The 14,185-nt window shown below is 41.3% G+C and overlaps 1 protein-coding gene across 5 annotated transcripts in view; it reads left to right on the top strand.

Moving 5' to 3' along the window:
- The window catches only part of FASTKD2 (FAST kinase domains 2), a 16,684-nt gene extending 13,664 nt beyond the window's left edge, over positions 1-3,020 (top strand). For all 5 annotated transcript variants that reach the window (XM_025211030.1, XM_006029539.3, XM_025211031.1 and 2 more), the window contains 4 exons: positions 21-242; positions 730-814; positions 2,185-2,296; positions 2,734-3,020. In XM_025211030.1, the coding sequence (XP_025066815.1) occupies positions 21-242; positions 730-814; positions 2,185-2,296; positions 2,734-2,817 (503 nt within the window). In that variant the 3' untranslated portion in view covers positions 2,818-3,020. The remainder of the gene's footprint in view (positions 1-20; positions 243-729; positions 815-2,184; positions 2,297-2,733) is intronic.
- The last annotated feature ends 11,165 nt before the right edge of the window (positions 3,021-14,185 follow it).

The raw sequence follows: 14,185 nt of genomic DNA, 5'->3' as shown, positions 1-14,185 counted from the left end.
TCTTTCCCTCTTTCTCTCAGATGATCTTAACTTAAAATTCAACGAAATGATGCTGCACGCAGTGTATGTGTGTTTGAAAGTTGATGGGCATTCATTCAGCAAGCCAGCATTCGTATTGCAGACGAAATCCTCCTTCCCCATAGCTATGAAACCCATCGAGGTTCAGGAGGTACTGCAGGCAATTCTAGGAGATAAGAGCATGTTTCGCCATAAAGTGCAGCTGGAACATGGTTACAAGGCTGGTATGAAGCCATTTTAATGTCATGATTTATAATCGTGTTTCATATTTCTATAAATAATTTTAAATTGGTGTATAGTGGTTAAATAGCACTAAAATATAAAATTCAGGTAACAAGAAGTTTGCTAGCAAATGACTTCCTCAATTTGTGGCTGTATTTTGTAGAAAAGTGATGCTAAAATATTTGGAGAGTTACTCCTTTTCTGCAGAATTGGTTTGGGTATTTGGTTTTAATGTTTTGTGGCTGATGTTACAAAGTCAGTAGCTGTTTTAAATTTATGTTGACCTTTTTAATGAGCCATTTTTCAAAGCACCTTTTCGAAGAGTGTGTCAAAACAGCAGTGGCATCTGTTTGCTGCTTGGAAAAAACCAAACTGTTCAGAAACATAATAGATATAACCATTTTCTTTTTCTGTTGATTTCTTGATATGCTGGTATAAATATATTCAGGCTTCTTACATGATTTTAATACTTGATTGCTCTGCTTTCAGAGTTTGAAATAAAACTGGATGCAGAAAGAAAGAAGGTTCTCCCTGTAACAGAAACAGATGACCCTGCAGATTTAAATGTTCAAAGGTGCCTTTTATTCAGCTACAGGTTTTCCTTAGCAGCCCATTTTATCTGAGTTTATTCCTGTTGTTCATTGATATGCAGAGGTAAAGCAAATACTTCACTTTGCTCTCATAAAAGTATGAAAAAAATACCTGATCACATCAGATCAGTGGTCCATCTGGACCAAGTCTTGCAGCCAATGGGAGGCCAGCACCAATCTTCAGAAAAAGGTATAAACAATCTCATGGCAGATGGGTGAGGTGATCTTTCCCTGATAATGGGAGATCAAGTTAAGCTAGGGGTGTTAAAACACATGGACTACAGGTTAGATCTGGCTTGTGGAACCCTGTCATCTGGCCAGTGGGGTTCCTGAAGGAGTTGCCAATAATTCAAGGGTAGGGCCCACTGCTGAATTCTGGGGTATGGAGCCCTATTGGGGGTGCATTTTGGCAGCTGCAGGACGAATGATGGCTGCATTAACCCCTGTGGCTCTGTGCCAATGAAGTGGCTAAAACAGCTGCAGCAGTTAATGCTGCTGCCATTCTCTTTGCTGCTGGAGGTAGGTCTGGATCTGGGTTGCAAGGCTCCTCGTTGTCTGGATATGGCCCAGGAGGGCAAGTGAGTGTGACACTTCTGGGTTAAGCCGTGAAATATGAAGTTTTGAATCCCTCCTTTTTTCATTGACTCTTACATCTCTGGATGCATTTGTCATCCACTTTGAATCTTTCTAAAAGAAAATGGAGGATTAAAGTCCTGACCTCAACAGTATCCTGTAGCAATACTTGCACACTAATGAGTCTCAGTGGAGACCAGGTTAATTCTGTGCTGAAAATCTGTCAGTGCTGTTGGGAAAGCTTAAGTGAGATTTATGTGCCGTGTAAACCTTGTGTTGGGTTCCTGCAAAGGGGTGAAGAATTTCCCTTTGCCTTTTGGGAAAAGGAGAGTTGGTGACCTTTGCACCAATGCTCCTTGTCCTCCTACTAAGCACAGGTCTTCCACACACCTTCCAGACAGGTATGGGGCTTCTACGGCAAGTAGTCAAAAATAAATGAAGGGAAACAAGCAGAATATGAATATCATGCAGATGAAATGTCTATTTTACACAACGGTAATTTGAGCTTTTCTAGAATAAACAGTAGTCTAAGAATTTGGCTATTTTGGATGGACCCCTACACCTGCATGTAGCTTATTCTAGTGGGGCTTGTCAAGTCGGGAGGTGGAAAGAAATGATTAAATGAGAAATGGGTACAAAAACGGCAATAATCACATCAGCAATATTCTGTAGTACTAATGGTAATCCCTCAAAAGTTAGTTTTTGAAGAACACTCAAATTGCATCAGTGCAATAGTTTTCTGTACTGCTTTAAAGACTATTACCCTTCTCCTTTGTTACAGAATCATTTTTCTCTATACTTCTGAATCTGATTTTTGTTTGGACATGTGTCCCCGAGGGACCCTGGCAATGAAAATGAGGCATTTAAAAGCATTGGGATATCGTGTGATTCTGGTAAGAAGAGGCATTGCAAGAGAAGTTGTCCCTATAATTGCATCATATTATTGTTACAGCATATATGGGATAGGTGAAGTCTAACTGTGGGTTGTGAGCTTAACTCATGAGGAACACCTCCTTCCTAATGGGTGATAGAACTGATGGCATAATAAAAGGCAAGGGAACTCCACTGCACTGTAGCAAATGGATGTTTTGCATGAAAGATACCAAAATTCACCAACAGCTAAACCAGAAGCTACTGAATTCCTATACTTAAGACTTGCATAAATTTGGTCACATGTTGGCTCATATGCTTGTTGTATGTGGAATTGTTAAAAAGCAGGTACTCATTATGCCTGTTTCCAGTCATCAAGCCCTTTTTGGTTCACAAGGCAATGTGATTTGCTGCTTATAGCACAACTAATGCATCTTTCTCTCTCTCTTCCTTTTTTAAGTTTTCTCATCCAAAATTCCAGAAATTGGGGAAGGAGGAAGCAGTTGAGTTTTTGAAGGAAAAAATTTATTCAGCAGATAATTAATCTGTAAATTTATTTTGGACATAGAAAAACTATTAAAATGAAAGGAAAATATTCTAAGAAGAAAAATGTCTGGTGACACAGCAGCCTGAAGACATTTTTAAATTCAACTCTTTGTATTGGTTTGAACTCAGTAATACAAGCAGATACTTTCAAAGCATAAATGTATTGTGAAATAATGTAGAATAAACCTTTGAAACCAGTAATGTGTATTAACTTAAAAATGAAATCCTACTTTTAGTGTTGAACATATATGTAATCACAAATTAGTATATGGGTACTCCATGATCAAGAGTTCTTGTGTGTTTTTTGAATCGGGGTAGGTTGGGTTTGTGTCTGCAGTTGCTGTAAGGGGGAAAGACATAATGTGAGTTGCGGTTCTTCATTACAGTTGTGTAAGCACTCTATCCAGAACAGCAGTCCATTCTTAGCTGTTGCCTAGAATGTAAATTCCAAACGTCAAGGCCCTGACAAGTTTGTAGCAAAGGAAATAGCTTTGTAGTCTTGTCTTCAGAAGGTAGAACAGCATGGTATTCCTTATTCTGCATGCTTTTCCTCAGATCTGCAGCCCTCTTCCCCTCCCCCCCCCACCCCCCCCCAAAAAAAAAAAAAGGACTGAGAGTTAGATGCAAGATTCATGCGTCTCACATATTGCTGTGAACTTGCCTCTAATGTTCGTTTTAATATTACCTCTTACCAAGCTGTTTTCAACTGTGAACCTTTTGGTTTCATCATCATATGATGCAGCATCATCTGCCTTAGCTTATTAATGAGCTGAAGGATACAGTAGTGCTATGGATTTGATGGTATTGGCTGACTGGTGTGAGTTAGATGTTTTGCTAGCTTAGAACTGTAAAGCAGATGTGATGTGTGTCAAGGTAGTTTTTAGGGGCAAGTGTATGTCTTTTGACTCTGCTCTTGTGAGTGTTTATTGACAGGTGCCTTCCAGAGCCTTTCAGTGAAAATTTGACAAAAAAGATAAGGTATTAAATATAGGTTTAAAAAAAAAAGAAACAAAATATAACTCCTGAAAGGGTTATTTTGAGCATTTTGTTAATGTTGAAATGTGGTATTCCTATGTGAGCAGATGCATCTGTTGCCTATTTCTGTGGCATCTGTCCCATGGTAATGATCTTGTTTTATCAGAACAAGCAGAGATACCCTTTTACAGTGACTTTATCTGACCTAATGGTGGTGCTCTTGCTTCATATGCTGAGCAGTAAGAACTGTACCATTCTTTGTCTCTCTGAATTTAGCCTCAGTATCTGGCTTGAAGCATTTCAATGATGTGATAAAAACCAAGGTGAAAAGAAAGCATGTGTTTTTCTAAGTTGCTGCCCATTCCATCATGAAGTAGATAAATTGAATACAGTAGTAGCAAGATTCTCTCTATAAAAATATAAAGTTATGAAAGTAGAGTTATTATGGATGGTTTGGGAATTACATACATAAAGTTATGAAAGTAGAGTTATTATGGATGGGTTGGGAATTACTTACCACAAGAAGAGCTGTCCTTACTGTATTTTAGTCTGGTTGAAACCCTGAAGTCTGGGAATATTGCCAGTAAAAAGTGATCTTGTGAAATGTAGAACTTGACTTCTAGACTGAAGAAATTTGCCTAGGTTGTTGCTGGGATGTCCCCCTCTCTGGATCAGATGTAACAAAAAATACTGATTGTGTGAATTTGCCTTTTTAAATCAAGCAAGAATGCTTACTAACTACTACTCTTCCTATTCATGCTAAGTCCTAGTGGGGTAGAATGTGTATCCACTACACTGAGCTGATGACCGCTAGAAAAATACTTGATCTTATAACCAGTGAAGCACCTCATTATGTTTGTTAAAATCTAATGGATCCACACAGAAAGCACATTTCCTGTGCCAGATGGTTTGCGATAGCATCATGCTTATACTACTGTCAGCTTTATTACTCTTCCATCTTATTTGTATTTTGATACGGACACGTAAGTAATCATGAGCAGTTACAAAAAAAAATTTGCTTCCAGTGGGGACTTCAGACTCTTCAAGCTCTGTGAATATCTTTCGCCCTATATTCTTTGCTTTAAATGTGCCTCTTATGGATCATAATGCCTTCATTCTTGATTTGATAGAATCTAGCATTTCCCTGTGGTTTGTGTCATGAACAGTCATTCACTGTGTAGTGATCATCATGATATTTGGAAGGACTACAAGGTTTTTTCGAGTATCAAATTAGGGAAGGCCAAAATATGCTTGTTGGCTGGAGTATATATTTATGACATGTTCCCCTCCTGCTCCATATCTGCAAATGAGAGGCTTGCACAAAGATCAAGTACAACTTGGCTACTATTTGGTAACCAAACTTATTGGTTACTATCAAGTAGCTAATTGTAGTGTTCACTCCTCATTCAGTAGGGAAATACCCATGCAACTACTTTGGGCCTCTGCCCATTTCTTTTGCTTTTTTTTCACTATCGTTTTTCTTTTTTATCATGGTGGATCTCTTTTCTTTAGCTTCAGTTTTCTTCCTTATAGTAGTTCCTATGGTCTCAGCACCCTGCACTCTTCTTCCCTCTAATCCTTTCTGTGCATCAAACAATTGGCAATTAAGCAGTTAATGTTGATATTGAACAGTCATTTTAGCTGACACTTCAGTGAGATTAATAGGGGACAGGAGAGTTCATGCATACCTGAGCAGAAAATGTTATTCCCTGGCCTATATAAATAGAAAACATATAAACAGGAAACCCATGTTACAATTAATTCATAGGGTCATAGAAATTAGGGTTGGAAGGGACCTCAGGAGGTCATCCTCCAGTTCAACCCCCTACTTAAAGCAGAACCATCCCCAACTATATCTTCCCAGCCAAAGCTTTGTCTATCCAGGTCTTAAAAACTGCCAAGGATGGAGATTTCACAGCCTTTCTGGGTAACTTGTTCAGTGTTTTACTACCTTCCTAGTGAGCCAGTTTCTTCTAATATTTAACTTAAACTCCCCATGCTGCAACCTGAGACCATCATGCCTTGTTTTATCATCTGCCACCACTGACAGCAGTCTAGCTCCATCCTCTGTAATCACACTCCAGGTTCTTGAAGGCTGCTGTTAAATCCCCCACCCTCCAGTGGGTGCATTTACATGTGCACTTTAATGCACAGTAGCCTATTTTACTGTGCGTTAAAGCAACATTTAAAGAACCATGCAATTATACTAATGCACAGTAAAATAGGCTGCTGGTCATTGTCACTTAAAAATGCTGCTTTCAGTACTGCACATTAGGGCAACCTGATGCACATTTACTTAGTACCTCATACTGGAGGTACTAAATTTAATGTGCTTTAGGAAAAGTGCATTAATGCACACGTAGACATGCCCAGTCTTCTCCAGACTAAATAAGTGCAGCTTCTCAGAAGGAATGTGTCCCAGGCCCTAACCATTATTGTTGCCCACTGGACTCTCCAATTTGTCCCCTCATTTTGAATCTATGAAACCTTAAGCAACTGCCTAAACAGTCACAAGACAGTAAGATACTGCCCTGTTTACTTCCACTTTTTGCATCCTGTAACTAGCAGGTGTCTACTACTGCCAAGTCTCATTAAAAATAGGTACACTTATGGGCTTGAGTTTGTGAGCCTAGCTCACCAGTTGAATTCAACTTATCTAATATGAGTAAGGAATGAGTAGGCATCATCACATGAATTACTTGGATGAGTAAAGGCCTTGGTTTTTATGCAGTATTTTTATGAGGCATCTTCAAATGTTTCACAGCCTTAAATTAGTCCACAAAATTCACAGAGAAATAGCACAGGGAAGTAATTAAGTGTCATAGCATATTAAAGCCGGAGTATTTCTAAGAATAACTGAAGAGTTCATGAAGAGAGGGATTAGGAGGTAGAGAGAATGTCTTGCCAAGGTGGAGAATCTTACAACTGTAGTATGATGTGGAGGGATTGTAATGAAGTTGGAGCTGTAAGGGAAAAACAAAAGGTCTGTGAGGTAGCTTGAATCAAGGACATTGAGGGTTTAAAAAAAATAGCAAGTTCTTTGACTGAGAACTAAAAGCTGTTTCTTGGTGGGTATGATGGCCATTTCTTTGCACGTGTGCTGCAGTCTAGAACTTGGAAATTGCAGAAGAAGGGGTTTGGAGTAGTCAAGAATGCTACTAAAACTGAATACTAGATCTATCCCTAGACTATTGGAATTGCTATTGAAAGCTTGATATTGAACATGCCCCCATGGGCTAGTTTAGTGTGTGGGGTAGGTCCCTGGGATGAGACCAGTTTGTGGGCCCAATCTGGCACGCATAAGGCCAGGGCTTGATCCTGCCCCTGGTCCCTGGCCCCACATGTGTTTGATTAGACCTCAGCCCCTCACATGCCATGCTGGCCCCTGGCCCCAGCTCCAGGCACACTGGATTGGGCGTCCTCACTCTGGCCACAGCTCCATATGTGCACTGTATTGGGCCCCACTGCCCCAGGCCTGACTCTGGACAGGGCCATGTCACCTAGCCCATGGGGTTTAGAAACTTGGTGGTGAGGGAGCTGTGGCAATGTTAGTTGCCACTGGTCCCCTACCACATTTCCAGACCCTTGGGGAGACCTGCAGACCAGATTGCATGTGTCTGCTGGATCTGGGCTGTAGGCTTGGGCTCAAGTACCCTTGCCTCAGGTCATTTTCAGGTACAGAAGCACATTGTGATGAGAGAAATGTTAAGGAATTCTGCAGGGAGAGAGAGGATGAATGCTAAGAAGCACCAGTCTGTCATCTCTTGCTGTACTTAGAAAATCTGACTGAGCTTCATTCATTGTCATTTAATGTCATAAGCTCGCAAGGCATTTTAGCACCCCCTCCTCCCCTTCATTCAAATATTCAAAGTAGTAATTTTACTTGGCATGAAATGCTCTCTTTCTCTTCATTGCTAACAGCCATAGAAGCACTGGAGCAGCAATCATGCTGTTCATACCTTTTATATAATAGTGAGATAATTGATATTTGAGCTAGGTATGTGAGGTCCACCTTTTTGATAGGACTACCTAGCCCTTCTCTTTGCCTTGGTATCTTCTGACTCAACTGGGTACAATGAGCGTAAAAGGCTGCTTATGAGTGCTGCAACTGGGTGCTTTAGAGACCTACTAGCGCTTACACCCTCTGGTCTCTCCCCTATTTGGTAGACTCTTGCCACATCTTGATGTTAAAATTTAATAAGGGAGGCTGCACAGAGAGCAAGGCACACTTTTGAAGAGGTGGGCCCTGTCTGGTCTAAGGCTCCCCCACCTCCACCTCCCAGCCTTGTCCCAATTTTACTCTCACTGAGCTATGATTTTCCATGATAAACCCAAAATCAAATGCCAAAATATATAAGTATTTAGAATTTATTGTATTATAGTGATTGAGGCAATGATAGGTTTTCAATATATAGTGGTGTTTCATTTTAATTGTGGAAAAATGTGGATCTGGGGTTTTTTAATCAGAGAATTCACACGGGGGAGAAGGGTTAATCAGAGAATTTGCGATTTTTAAGCAGAGAAAACCAGGATCCCTTGTCATCAGGCTCTGCTTGCTCCTGGGCCCAGTGGCTGTTTTGTTTCTGGGATCACCACCTGGCACACAGACAGAAGAGACAGAGATGAAGGGGAAAGTAGTGAAAGGAGGGGGGGGAGGGGAGGGGCAGGGGTCAGAACTATGTAACCAGGAATCCAAGAGGAAAGGACCTCTAGCAGGGACAAGATGCGCTGGCAAACACACAAAAGGTAAGAGGACAAGGTGGAGGGAGGGGGATGAAAGGAAAGGAAAAGGGTAACCATGGATCCCCTTCCCATTCTAGTAACATAGTAGCTGATCCATGTGATTTGATGGCATTATATACCCATTTCGCAGGGGCATAATTGCACAATGTGCAAAGCAGCGGGGAATTGCTCTGTGTCTGCAGCAAGCGACTGATACAAGTCTTCCTTGTCTTACAGAGAGCAAGTCCAGCTTTCCGTTTTACTCTGCTCCCCGTTCATGAAAACACTCCTGTACAATACAGTGGTAGATAGTATGGTTACCATAGCACCCAGCAAGTGCAAATATGCTCTTGCCTTATGTTGCATGATGGAATTCTGATAAATAGGAAAATTCTTTCATCTGTCACTGTTTCATGTGTAGAAATGTACTGATGCCTTCAGACGGAGACGATACTTGCTGAATTGTTCATTCTACCACTTACAAATAGGTGCCACATCTTAGTCTCCTCAGTCCATTCTGCAGAGTATGCTAGGTTTCTTGTATTTGTGTGTGTGGTGGTTGCAGGTGTCTTGCATGTAGCTTCATCTGCCTTACGTTGTGCAGGGGAAGCAGATCATCACTGTCTTAAATTAAAGTCACTGGAGCTACAACAGCGTACACCAGTTGAGGTTCTGGCATTATAATTTGATCATCAAAAAAAGAAAACTTCTATTGTTACACAAACCTGATTTTTTATTTTTTTTTCTTACTGGAGTCATGAATGGGGAGGCCCAGTCATGAACCTGGCTGGGCCTGGTTCTGATCTTGTTGAAGCTGGTATAAAGCAAGAGTAATGCCACCGAATTCTGATTTGTAGCTGCACAAATTGGATTACAGCCAGGCCAATTTTTCCTACACAGGGTCAATACTGGTACAAACAAACACATGTTTATTTCACAATGGTCTTCAGTAAGTTGTTTTTTGTTGTTGTTTTAAGTGCCTTCCTTACATTCCTGATTCCTTCCACCATTATATATCTTACAGTTGCAATAATCTCAGCTGTGAATAGCAGGTTTCTTTATTTGCCTCTCTGCATATCTGGGGTTCAGTCCTGGGCTCTGGATGCCTTTTTTTTGTGCTGGCTCAGCAGTATACCAGCTAGACTGGTGCTCTACTGAGGCAACACAGGGATCCTGGGGTGGAATAAAGCTGGCAGAATCCACACTAGCAGTGGGGATATGTTGAAGATACCGGGGGATAATTTAATACTTCTGTGTTCATATCAATTCTTAGAACATGAAATTAACACTAGCGGCCTATGAGAGGAATGAGACAGGTTGGATGTTACATTGTCTTCTAAATTAAGAATTAAGTGCTTTGTCAGCCTAGATCACTTTTTGAGACAAAGGAAAACAGACAAAGATGGACAGCGCCCAAGTAGGAGAGATCATTCATTTGCTCCGTAATTCCCTGCATCCGAAATACAATATAAAAATGGTGTCTCGCCTGTCTGTTCGCAAAGAGTGTCTGCTGCCAGAAGAGACAGAGGATGCAGAAAAGAGAAAAAGGGCTCATTTCTGCTAAGTGGCTGCATCCCACCACAATGGATGTGATGAAATACTTGTAGCATCGTTCTGCATGTTTCCTGACCATACAAAGAAAAGAGACTACTCTAGCTTCAGTTGGAGGTTAAGTCCAAAAATAATTGCACAACATCCTCTCTAAAAATCAAGCTGATCTATCTAAAAATGCTATGCTTAAGGCAAAGCTGATGACAGCCAAAAGAGAAGGGAAGGTCTTGTTCTTATGCTTATGTCTGTGGTTTAGAATTCCTTGCTCTGCACTGGGGTCCTGTGTGACCTTAGCCACTGAATTGCCCCTGTTTCCCTCTACACCATGTGGATAGTAACTTTTGCATGTGTGATGGGAGGTAGATGTTTGCTAATTACTGAAAACTCCCTAATCAGCACACATGCTGAAAAACAGCATGCCTGAACAGACATACGGCAAGGCTACCAGCTTCTAAAACAAGCAATCAGACTTTCTGCAACCTAGTTGACCCCCTGCCCCAACTGCATTTTCCTAGCTATCGCATACTTAAAAAACCCCAACAACAAACAAATCAGATGTACAACTCTTTACTATGTGCCTCATTAAAGCTGATAGGGGTTATTGTTACTTGCAGTGGAACAGGTGTAGACTCTAATTCGGGTAAGCACTGGAATCTTCCACTGTGCACCTTCATCCATGTAGACCCTCCTAACATCATTAGAACTCCTCTGGGGCACTGGGGATTCACCTTATCAGTTCCTGAAGCAGCAGTGGGGTGTCCTCATGTTAACAGTCTTGTAGAAATCTGAGCAAAACTTAATTTCATGCATGTGAATAGTCCTATTATGTTCAATGGTATTAATCATAGATTTCATAGACATCAGGGCTGGAAGGGACCTCGGAAGATCATCGAGTCCAGCCCCCCGCCCAAAGGGCAGGAAGTCAGCTGGGGTCATAGGATCCCAGCAAGATAAGCATCCAGTTTCATCTTGAAGGTGTTCAATGAAGGCGCTTGAACCACCTCCGGTGGCAGGCTGTTCCAGACCTTGGGGGCTCGGACAGTAAAGAAGTTCTTCCTTATGTCCAGCCTGAAACGATCTTGAAGTAGTTTGTGACCATTCGACCTCGTCATCCCTTGGGGCGCTCTGGTGAACAAACGTTCCCCCAGATGCTGGTGGTCACCCCGATAAACTTGTAGGTGGCCATCAGATCACCCCTGAGCCTGCGCTTTTTCAGGCTAAAGAGCCCCAGGGCTCTCAGCCTGTCATCGTAGGGTCTGCTTCCCTGACCTCTGATCATGTGTGTGGCTCTTCTCTGGACTCTCTCAAGCTTCTCCACATCCTTTTTGAATTGTGGAGCCCAAAACTGGACACAGTACTCCAGCTGCGGCCTCACTAAGGCCGAGTACAGGGGGAGAATGACGTCCCAGGATTTGCTTGAGAAGCATCTATGGATACAAGCCAGCGTTTTGGTCGCTTTACTAGCTGCCGCATCGCATTGCAGGCTCATGTTCATCTTGTGGTCAATGATGACCCCCAAGTCTCTTTCTTCCATAGTGCTAGCCAACATAGCACTGCCGACCCTATAAGGATGCTGCGGGTTTTTTTTCCCAAGGTGGAGAACCTTGCATTTATCGGCGTTGAACACCATCAGATTCTCGTCCGCCCACTTGCTGAGCCTGTCCAGGTCAGCCTGGATAACCTGCCTGTCTTCTGGTGTGGATGCTTTGCCCCAAAGTTTGGTGTCATCGGCGAACTTGGCCAGTCCGCTTCTGACTCCAGTGTCCACATCATTAATGAAGATCGCCCCGGGAGCCAATTTTCCAGCCAGAGGATCGCGGAGGACCCAAGGCGACAATTGGCCAGTTTCTCCAAGAGGCGATCAAAGATCGCCTCTTGGAGGCGATTAGGCGATTAGATTTAACTCTAATCTCATGGTTAGAGTTAACTACATGGGTGAGTGAGTGCAGGACTGCGGCCAAGGGTTAATATTAAAAATGTTTTACCACCACAGAAGGTAATTTCCTACTCTAAAGTGAAATTAATAGATTAGGGTTGGGCTTTTTTTTTGTAATTGTATTCCACCATATTTGCATCTAATCATTTATGCTGTTTAACTAGTTAATAAACCATTTTACTGCTTGTAATAAAACCCATTAAAAATAATGTTGGTTACCCTAGAATGCAGTGCTGTAAGCTGTTTTTTAACCATTAAACAGTAATAATGGCTTATGTGTGGTCTTTTACAGTTTTGCTGGTAGTGATAAAATAATTCTTCATTTACTTACTTAAAAAGTTAATTATTTTATTTGAAAGACATGAGTAAAATGGGCTTTTAATGCAGTAAAGCAACCTCTTATAAAATTATCTTAAAAACTTGTCTGAAGAGGCTACCTTGAAACTCCTATGATGGAAAACAATGGGATTGTGTGTACTTCTGCACAGTCAGGGACCACTCATTTAAATCTCCCCCTGCTAAACTGCAGCCAATATGGCACCAGTTCTGCAAATCTTTACCCAGGAGAGCAGTGCCATTGAAATCGCTAGTTTGACTTGGGTAAAACAAAAGGCTTCTCTTACAAGTAAGAGTTTTCACCATTGGAATAAAAGTTAGACAATGTGACAGCTGCCAGTGACAAATCTTCAATGCATTCATATCAACCTCAGATAATTAAACTCTGTCACCAAAATGAATAACTCTTTGATCAAGCAACAAGGACTAAACTTTTCAGTCAGCTTGCATGGATGTACCCCAGGTTACCACAGCATCTGAGACAGAGATTGTTCTCAAAATAAATGCCAAGCTGTGATCTAGAAGTACTCAAATGTTCTGTAAGAATTTTACTTGCTTAAGGACTGCTGGATTATGCTCTTTGTGCTTGATTTTCAGAGAGGCTGAATTAGTTCCCATTGACATTTCTGGTGGATTTCTGGGTGCTCAGCACCTTAGCTTTGGATGCAGAGCCCAAACAGAACTGTCCATAATCCATGTCAAAGAATGCTGGTATTGTTGCCTAAAAAAGCCATGTACAGAGATTGATGTCTCTCGAGGATGTCACAGACTTTCCAGACCTACGAGAGATTCAGGATCTAAATTTGTGTACTAATAGTATTAGCAGTTATTGAGAAGCTTTTGAAAGCACCTCTAAACGTCCCTAAATAAGTAACTCTGACAGTTCCTAAATTGTGCACCAACCTCATCATCACATGGTGGGTATTTAAACTTCACTTTAGTAAAACCAGCTTTTATATTTATTAGGATAACCGCACATTGCTTGGGCTGGAATTCTTTCTATTTTAAGACTTTTTAATGATCAAACAGTAAAATCTTTAGTGTGTTCTGTGCAACCTGAAGATGTGTGATATATAGCTATAACTGCATGACTTGGAAGATAGCTCTAGTAAGTTATAGCAGCTTTTAGGCAACTCTAAATTATACTGGAACCAGTGCTTGGACACATTCAAGTTTGAGAATCCAGAAACCATTACAGCGGGTCAGTATTTTTCAAGAAGACCAGTTTTCTTGCAGAAAATACTAATTTTATGAACATATAATTGTAATTATTTCCTGGTATGTCTTGGTTTTACTTGATTTTTGTCCAACAAGCTACTTTATAACGTCAGAATTAAGGGATGTGAGAAGTGAGGGTTTTTAGTGATACTTTTTATTGGGATGGACTGCGTAGTTAGTGGAGATGTTACATGAGTTTTTGGGAAATGTTTGTGCCAGCCATAAAGCCTATAATCCTTGTGAACACCAACAGCGACACTGAGATTAACATAATGCTCTTTCCAGTGGACTGCAATCATTTTGAGTGTTTTGGTCACCGATGGAAACTGAGGCTTTGGTGAAAGAGACCTGCTGTAGGAAAAAGCTGGGGACATGGCATGTGTATCAGAACGTTGATCCAAGTTAGAAAGCATACATCTTACAGCTTAAGCTGAGCTCTTATCAAATTTAAGTGCTATGCCGATGTGCTGTCAAGAATCTTGATGGAAACAGTGCGTGAAGAATATCCTGTAATCCCTGCAAGAAAAAGGCAAAACCAATAAACCAAGGCACTTCTGACAGATGAATGAGAAATCCTGCTGCTAATTCAACCTAGGGAGCCAGAGACAATGTGAAGGTGAGGCGCAGA

Source organism: Alligator sinensis, unplaced genomic scaffold (genome assembly GCF_000455745.1).
Source record: "Alligator sinensis unplaced genomic scaffold, ASM45574v1 scaffold372_1, whole genome shotgun sequence".
In the NCBI taxonomy this organism is placed as follows: domain Eukaryota; kingdom Metazoa; phylum Chordata; order Crocodylia; family Alligatoridae; genus Alligator; species Alligator sinensis.
Note: the sequence above shows the minus strand (reverse complement) of the source record. Positions and strands in the feature narration are given on the sequence as shown.